General features: G+C 39.9%; 1 protein-coding gene across 3 annotated transcripts in view; it reads left to right on the top strand.

Moving 5' to 3' along the window:
• The window catches only part of slc6a16a (solute carrier family 6 member 16a), a 13,056-nt gene extending 4,026 nt beyond the window's left edge, over positions 1-9,030 (top strand). For 2 of the 3 annotated variants that reach the window (XM_020597888.1, XM_020597889.1), the window contains exons 3-12: positions 873-1,030; positions 1,570-1,696; positions 1,786-1,961; positions 2,448-2,558; positions 2,751-2,992; positions 3,203-3,383; positions 5,909-6,110; positions 6,605-6,764; positions 6,861-7,023; positions 7,363-9,030. In XM_020597888.1, the coding sequence (XP_020453544.1) occupies positions 873-1,030; positions 1,570-1,696; positions 1,786-1,961; positions 2,448-2,558; positions 2,751-2,992; positions 3,203-3,383; positions 5,909-6,110; positions 6,605-6,764; positions 6,861-7,023; positions 7,363-7,707 (1,865 nt within the window). In that variant the 3' untranslated portion in view covers positions 7,708-9,030. Of the gene's footprint in view, positions 1-683; positions 1,031-1,569; positions 1,697-1,785; positions 1,962-2,447; positions 2,559-2,750; positions 2,993-3,202; positions 3,384-5,908; positions 6,111-6,604; positions 6,765-6,860; positions 7,024-7,362 lie in introns of all 3 variants that reach the window. The other variant, XM_020597890.1, reaches the window with a different exon arrangement.
• The last annotated feature ends 47 nt before the right edge of the window (positions 9,031-9,077 follow it).

Raw genomic sequence — 9,077 nt, 5'->3', positions numbered from 1 at the left:
AATGGCAACAGGGTTTTCAGTGCTGTGGTGGCGATCTCAGGGTATTCTGTCATGACTTTAATCCAGAACACCGACAGAGTTGTTGTCTTGAACATACTTTTAAGGCCGCCATCATTTGCGATCTCCAGCAGTTGATCTTCTTCTTGCACAGACCTGCTGGATTCACCTGGTTTGTTGACAAATGGGTTGCGGATCCCTTCCTTGGCAGTTCGTGGGTCCTTTGTGGTTGGGAAGTAGCGCTCGAACTCTTTTAAAAGCAAAGACATGTGATCGTGCACCAGCTGGGAGAATGAAGACTCAGGCTCAGTCTCACCCAAAGTCTCATGTTTGAAACATGTCCAAAATGCCTCTGTTGACGCGCCGTCCCCACAAATCCAGTTTGGCTTTAAATGCAGCTACTTTATCTGCCAACTTGAAGACAGTTGTCATTTTCCCCTGAAGTGACAGATTGAGTTCATTGAGCAGGCTGAATATGTCGCACAAGTAAGCCAGTTTTGGCGCTCAAGTGACCGAGATGTAACCGAGAGAATGCGGTCATTTTTCAAAATAAAAGATCGTTCAGACTCAGATAATAAATAAAACGGAAATAATTAATGATTTCTTGTGCGGCCCGGTACCAATTGATCCACGGACCGGTACCGGTCCACGGCCCGGGGGTTGGGGACCACTGCCTTAATACACAGAAAACCTGGCACTGAAAAATACATAAGACAACAAGATAAATGAAGAAAATGCTCAGATGTAGAGGTGAAATAAAAATCAGGCATGCTTCAGAACAAAAAAGACTGACAAGATATAAAGAATGAGTAGGTTGTATTGTGTAAAGTCATTTATATGTGGCCTTCAAAGCCGTCTTCCATCTCTGCTTCCAGGGGCCTTCATGCTGCTTTATGTTTTTCTTTTACTAATTGTTGGAGTGCCACTGTTTTTTATGGAGTTGGCTGCTGGTCAGAGCATGCGACAGGGCAGCATCGGTGTATGGAAGCACATTTCGCCAAAGCTGGCCGGGGTCGGCTACTCCAGCTGCATAGTGAGGATATCTGTATTTGTTTCATCTGGGTAAACGTGTGTGTCAAGTTACATTTGAATTATTTGTTAATCAGGGCAAATAAAAACCAAGATAGAGAAACAGTAAAATCTATCCTCCATCCTATATTCTCCTAAGTTAACTTAACTATGAAATCTTGATGTTTACACACACATCAGCAGACACCCATATTTTTATCTTTAAGAAGCTTATTTATTGTCTGAAAAGCTTCATTTCTCAGTCAGTGTCACAATTAATTATAGATAGACTTTCACCATACAAGAATCAATGGGTTAAAATGATTTCATCACTAATGGAGCATGCATAAAATTAAGCAGTGAATTTGTGTCGAGTGCCATATTGGATCCTAAGAGGTTTGCTGTTCTCCACTTGGAGTTTTTTGACATCGATAGAACCTTTCAGACTGTACATTATACATGTCAGCACATAATGTACTGCATCCTATATCTCAAGAATGTGATATGTGCAGTAAATGTTGGTCATTTGTTAAGTAAATCATTCACAAACCTTTTCTTGTCTAGGTCTGTTTCTATGTGGCTCTTTACTACAATGTTATCATTGCGTGGAGCCTGTTCTACCTGGGTAATTCTTTTCAGTATCCTCTGCCATGGGAGCAGTGTCCAGTTGATGTCACCACCAATGGCACAGGTACTTACACAACTGAGGAGTTAAACAAAATGACATGTCACACAGATGTTGGGCCAAGGTCTATAGTGTTGTCTGTCCTCAATCAACAGTGAAAGAATGTGAAAGTAGTTCCCCTACGTCATATTTCTGGTTTCGGAAAGCTCTTAATATCACAAATTCCATTGAAGAATCTGGAGAGTTTAATGCCATCATGACAGGCTGTTTATTGGCTGCATGGACAATTGTTTCCTTGGCCATGATCAAGGGCATCAAGTCTTCGGGAAAGGTAAAACAAGTCTTCTCTTTTTTTTTTTTTACCTCAGGGAGTCCTATATATAAAGAATCTATACACCAGGATGCATACACAGATTGATGGTTGCATGATTGCTGAAGTAATAAGCCAACATTTTAGGAAATGTGATTATTTACCTTCTGGTGGTGAATTAGATAAGAAGCCAGTTGGCTCAGCACAAACACTGGAAACTGATCTTATGTACTGAATTAGTGAGCTTTATAGGTGCTGGTTAGTTACCTTTGGACAGAGCCAGACTAGCTGTTTACCCCTGTTTCCAGTCTTTCCTATAATATATGCTAAGCTAAATTAATTGGTCGCTGGCTGCAGCTTCATATGTAATGGAAAGATAGGTGTGTGGTACAAAATTAATAATTTCACAAAGCACTCAAATAAATACATTTCCCAAAATCTTGAACTACTCCTCACAAATTTTCTGGCACAGAAATCATCCCTCACCTTTTTTTCTCCGAATTTTAGGTGATGTACTTTTCCTCAGTCTTTCCATATGTGGTGCTCTTTATTTTCCTCATCAGAGGGTTGATATTGGATGGTGCGATGGAAGGAATCACCTACATGTTTTATCCTAGAGTAAGCAATTTCCTAATGTTTGAGCATGACAAGATTGTCCTCCTTACCTTTTTTCTAAATGTATTTCCTTCATTTTTATTTAATAAATGTTAAATGGAAAAATGTTTAGACTATTAAAAACTTCAGATGCTGTACAAGCTTTGTAGTATTTACAGTAATGTAGAATTAGCAACATATTGTGATATTTTTCAGCTTGAAATCTGGGGGAACATGCAGGTGTGGCGGCAGGCTGCTACACAAGTGTTTTTTGCCCTTGGATTGGGATTTGGCTCTGTCATCGCTTATTCCTCCTACAATCCAGTCCACAACAACTGCCACAGGGATGCGCTGCTGGTCTCTGGCATCAACTTCCTGACGTCTGTGCTGGCCTCGCTCGTGGTTTTTGTAGTGCTGGGTTTTCGTGCCAAAAACATTGCACTACGCTGTGTGGCTGAGTACGGATGTGTGTGTGCATGAATGATAACTTCCCTTGGTCATTTTTAAACCACATTTTCTAGCACTAGTGGGACATCTACTAAGACATAATCTCATTGGTTTGGTCTGTGAAACAATACAAAAAAAAAATCTGCAGTATTCTCAAAGACAGTACCATTTAAGTAAGTAAAATAATTTACTTTTTAATGTTTCCTTTTAACCTCTTCTAGAAATCTCGGCCTGTTAAACATCATGGCATCCCATGGATCAAACCAGCATTGGTGGCCTTGGTTCAACATGACAGATCCAAGCTCTGTGTCTATAGCAGAATACCGAGAGTGGTACAGTCACTACAGCTCCATGGTGGGTCCTAACATCACTGACTGCAGTCTGGAGGAGGAGATGAATAAGGTATTCTTGGGATATTATTTCTTACCTTAATTTGTTCATACTCTGTGAACAAATTTAATACTGCCTCACCCCATGTGTATGAACAAATGATGAAGGCCTGGCTGGCTAAAAAATGCAAACACATTTTAACTGAAACTATATTAATTAAAAAGGTTTTAATAGCTAATATAATTGATTAATATAATTTAAGGCTATAATGATTAATTTACTAATGCATTGACCAAATGTAGCATATTAAATAAACATGAAATTAATGCCCTGTCATTCTGATTAATCACAGTTTTAATTGAAATAAATTAAATTTAAAAAACTGTTCTAGTTTATAAGTATATAGAGAAATGGGGGCATGGCAGCAGGCTACTTGAAAACCACTGGAATGCGCCTGTCATTTTAGAATGATTCTGATTTACACTAACATACACACAATAGAAAGAACAAAATTGGCTGGTGTCATGAATATGATGGTAATGTCTCCTGCACTTATTTTGTGCACAAGGTAAGAACATTTCTATGCGCATGTTAGTGAATAAGGTCCACTGCCTGTCTGCCGTTTGGTGTTTACAGTCTTATGCAAAAGTTTAGGCACCCCTTGATACATAACAGATTTTGGTGATTTTTTATTTGAACAGATGTTAACACAGTTTCTCTTGGAAATGGAAAAAATGCACAATATTTTCTGCAAACAGTGATGCATAGTTACTTCTTATGCCATAAATTGAACAAAAATAAAAAATAAAAACATTATTATGGCATGGTGCAAAAGTTTGGGCACCCTACACAATCAGTACTTAGTAACACCTCCTCTGGCAGATATCACAGCTTGCAAACGCTTTTCATAGCCAGCTAAAAGTCTTTCAATTCTTGTACTTGGGATCTTCTCCCATTCTTCCTTGCAAAAGGCTTCTAGTTCTGTAATATTCTTTGGTCGTCTTGCATGCACAGCTCTTTTAAGATCTACCCACAAATTTTCAATGATGTTTAAATCAGGGGACTGTGATGGCCATTCCAAAACCTTCAGCCTGCGTCTCTTGAGGTATTCCATAGTGGATTTCGAGGTATGTTTAGGATCATTGTCCTGTTGTAGAAGCCATCCTCTTTTCAGCTTCAGCTTTTTTACAGATGGTGTGATGTTTGCTTCCAGAATTTGCTGGTATTTAGTGGAATCCATTCTTCCCTCCACCCGTGCAATGTTTCCTGTGCCACTGGCTGCAACACAACCCCAGAGCATGATAGATCCACCCCCATGCTTAATAGTTGGCAAGGTGTTCTTTTCATGAAATGCTGCTCCTTTTTTTCTCCAAACATGCCTTTGCTGATTGTGTCCAAAGAGTTCTATTTTAACTTCATCAGTCCACAGCACTTGTTTCCAAAACGCATCGGGCTTCTGTAGATGTCCTGTTGCATACTTCAGATGTTGGATTTTATGATGGGGACGCAGATAAGGTTTTCTTCTGCTGACTCTTCCATGAAGGCCTTGTCTGTGCAAGCATCGCTGCACAGTGGAACGGTGCACCACCACTCCTGAGTCTGCTAAATCTTCCTGCAGGTTTTTTGCAGTCAAATGGGGGTTTTGATTTGTGTTTCTGACCAGCATACGAGCAGTTCTGTCCGAGAGTTTTCTTGGTCTTCCAGATCTCATCTTGACCTCCCCAGTTCCCCTGATCTGCCATCTCTTAATTACATTTCTTACTGTGGAAACTGCAAGCTGACAACGCTTTGCTATCTTCTTGTAGCCTTCTCCTGCATTGTGGGCATCAATAACTTTCATTTTCAGGGTCTTACACAGCTGCTTAGAGGAACCCATGGTTGCTGGGTGTCCACAAGTGTGTGCACAAGGTTTGAAGAGTCAAGGTATTTGTACAGCTTTGAAATTGGCATTTACCAATGACAGCTGTTGCTGTGCATCAGATCTAACGAGCTGATTAAGGTCTGAAACCTTGTGAGAGACTTTGAGACTCTGGAACTCTTAGGGTGCCCAAACTTTTGCACCATGCCATAATAATGTTTTTATTTTTTATTTTTGTTCAATTTATGGCATAAGAAGAAGAACTATGCATCACTGTTTGCAGAAAATATTGTGCATTTTTTCCATTTCCAAGAGAAACTGTGTTAACATCTGTTCAAATAAAAAATCACCAAAATCTGTTATTTATCAAGGGGTGCCTAAACTTTTGCATAAGACTGTATATGTTTCCTTATACACAAGTTACCAAGCCACATATCACAACAAAGAGCTAACCAAAACCAAAAGGATTTTGGTAGATTAGGAATTTATTTATTGTGAAACATCTGACAAGTACACGGAGATGATTAGGATCACGGAGGCTGAAAGCGTAATCAGTAGATGGTTAATGCATGGGTTCATTAAATCGAATTCACTAATTCCAAGTCACATATCTTTGTTGTTTCATGTGGAAGGAGCCACCAAAAATACTTCCAATCAACAGTTAATATAAAGCCTATATAATTTTTGTTCAGACATACTTTGATTTTTTTTTTCCTGTCCCTCCTGTGGGTGAGTTCAGGGCGTTGAAGGGACAGGCCTGGCATTCATAGCATTCACTGAGGTGATGGCCCTCTTCCCAGCCAGCCCCTTCTGGTCCACGCTGTTTTTCCTAATGCTGCTCAACCTGGGCCTCAGCTCCATGTTTGGGACTATGCAGGGAATCCTCACACCTCTCATGGACAACTTTAGCCTCTTGGGGCGCCACCATACTCTACTCACTGGTATTGCACAAAACTCAATGCAAATGCTGACAATAGTACAGGTGTTTAATATTTTGATTTAAAAAAATCTCATAAAAATATTTATTCATTGCCTAAATTTAAAATATCTTTCATGGGCAGAACATTTAGATGTCTGTGTACATTTGCTCAGAATTTTGTTTTTCTTTTTCTTCATATTTAGACAATTATTGCCTGTTGGCGGTTATTGAAATTCTCAAAAGCAGGTGGAAACAGCGTGGGGCGGCCAGTATTGAACACTGGATCTTCTTGATTTTGGATGAATTTTTTTTTTACTGAAGATATTCACACTTAAGTTACATGTAAATATCCAAATCAGTGAAAATATTTGGAGCTCAAACAACAGAAATGAAGAACAGGACTACACTACTACTACTACTACTACTACTACTACTACATCATATTATATCATAAGAGAATAATCTCTTGTTTGTTCAGTATCTGCACGATTCACTGTCTACATTCTTGCTTTTCAGTGTCAAGCTGTGCCTTGGGGTTCTTGATAGGACTGCTGTTCACCCAGCGTTCAGGCAACTATTTTGTGACCATGTTTGATGACTATTCTGCCACACTACCTTTAGTCATCGTGGTCATTTTTGAGACAATTAGTGTGGCGTGGGTTTATGGAAGTGATCGGTAAGAAGCATTATGTCTGACGACTTTTCATTTTTAACTTTGTCTGTCCTGTTTCTTATTTTGAAAAGATGTACGTAATATTTCCCATCACTGCAGCTTCCTGGATGATGTTGAAATCATGCTCAAATGGCGTCCTCCAGTGGTGTACAAATATCTTTGGAAATATGTTTGCTTATTGGCAATGAGTGGTCTTCTCGCTGGCAGTTTGCTGCGCATGGTATTCAGAGGGCCCACATACACTGCCTGGAATCAAAGCACAGTAAGATACTAGACTTCTTTTTTTAATCCTATAGGGAAGAAGAGTGATATTGTGTTAAGCACTTTGGTCAGCTTCAGCTGTGTTAAACGTGCTATATAAATAAAGTTGATGATGAAGAATTTCAAGTCAAACTAACCTGTTGTAGTTGAGAATATGTATCACATACAGTGTATACACAATCACACCTTTTCCTCTGGTCTCCCTACTGCACAGTAATGCACGGTTCTTATCAAAATAGCTATTGTATTGTTAAAGTAACTGGCACTGTGTGAAAGACACTATAATTCCTAAGCAGTGCTGTTCCTGCCTCTGACATGCTGCATCTCATCTTCTCTTCAGGCTTCTGAGGTGACTCTTGAGTACCCCAGGTGGGCCCTGGCTATGATTATCATGCTCATAGTCTTTGCCAGCTTGCCTGTGCCTATTGGCTACATCCATTCCGTGCTGAAAAACCGTAGGGTCCGTAACACTTGCTCTGAGGAGCAAGGCGGCCAGGAGATGTACTGTGAGTTTTACACCAAAAGCAGCCCCACTGAGCAGCTGGATTCCAAATCCGATCACAGAGTCCTCTCTGAGGAAACCGAGGCTCATTCCAGGGTTGCCTTCCTGCCGATGGGCAGCGAACACTACCGACTATTGTCCCAGCAGGAGGAGGAAGATGATGAGCAGGATACAGGATTATGAGAGTAGTTGTTTGTGAAAGGACAATATGTTGAACAACAGGGAGTGTATGAGAGAAGGAAAAGAGAAAGGAGGGCAACCATGAACAGAGTTATTCTTTGTCAGAGAAAGAATCTTTGGGTTATACCCCATCATCATATTCAGCCAAAGTTTTTTTTTTTTTAACTATGTAAATTATTGAATGTACATAACCAGTCAAATCAAAAGCTTTTTAGATTATGTACTTATGAAGCGTCTCCTTTTACTGCCCTGCTCATTTTCTGAATCATACCCGCTGTTCAGAAAATAAAAATACTAACAGATATATGACAAGAGAAGCACTGCTACTAGGTTTTAGATAAGGGAGTTTTCTATCCACCAGCTTGTCAAAACAGGTTTGTCTCTTGTTTGTGCCAGACTGATTTTATGTGGGGTTTAAAACTGAGTTGGGTGGTAAATTACTGCAAGTGGCTGGTGAATAGGGAAATGCAGAAACTGACAGAAATATGACTTCAGTATTTTTAGCTAAATGGCATTAATACATTTTACTTTGAGATTTTACCTTGTGATGTGTGTTTGTGTGTGTGTGCGTGCGCGTGCACGTCAGTGTACCTGGTATTACTCACACTGTGGTGACTGAAACCTGTCTATCATCTGTCCCTCAAGAGCTTTGTTTCATTTTAAAGTGACCCTTTTCAGTGACGCCGGGTATGTTGGACATATTCCCCGCACACACCAGGCCTATTTCTGTAACAATTAGTTGACTTCAAAGGGAAGTTTGATCATTTTTCGAGGCCACTTGAGGTTTCAAACCAGTTTCTGTGGCACAACGTACACTGAGCCAAATGTTAAACGTTAAATTCACATTCTTTACAGTCTGGCACTTTGGTAGGATGGGGTGGGATGAAGCCTTTGCTTTGTCTGTGAAGTTAGTTTTGTGCTGCAGGATACATTTCATATAATTACTACACATCTTCACAGGAAGGTTTTTGATTTGGTGTTTAATGCCTACAATGTTAGATATTTTATTATAGTTTACTAAAACCTATATTAGGTGCTACTGTAATGGAAAGCTCTTCGTTTTTCCTGACACACGCTTAATAAGGGAGACTAACTACACCACTTTAGCCACAACAGGTTTAGTTTGTCACCACTGTCATGGCAGTGTGAGAACACTTGTCCTACAATGTCTCCAACCTAACGTTTCCTGTATGGTGGAAATTAGGTTTGGAGTTACTGGTGCAAACGGCTGGAATATTCAATATCCTGTTCACCTCAGCATGGTCCTTATTTCAGTTGGAGACAACTGCTGTATTAGACCAAATGCTGCGTGACATTTTTTACAGTGAACCTTTTCTATGGCCCAGCAGGGGAGAGAGAGAGAGAGAGGGGTG

This window comes from Monopterus albus, unplaced genomic scaffold (genome assembly GCF_001952655.1).
Source record: "Monopterus albus unplaced genomic scaffold, M_albus_1.0 scaffold35.1, whole genome shotgun sequence".
In the NCBI taxonomy this organism is placed as follows: domain Eukaryota; kingdom Metazoa; phylum Chordata; class Actinopteri; order Synbranchiformes; family Synbranchidae; genus Monopterus; species Monopterus albus.
This window is presented reverse-complemented; position numbering and strand designations above follow the sequence as displayed.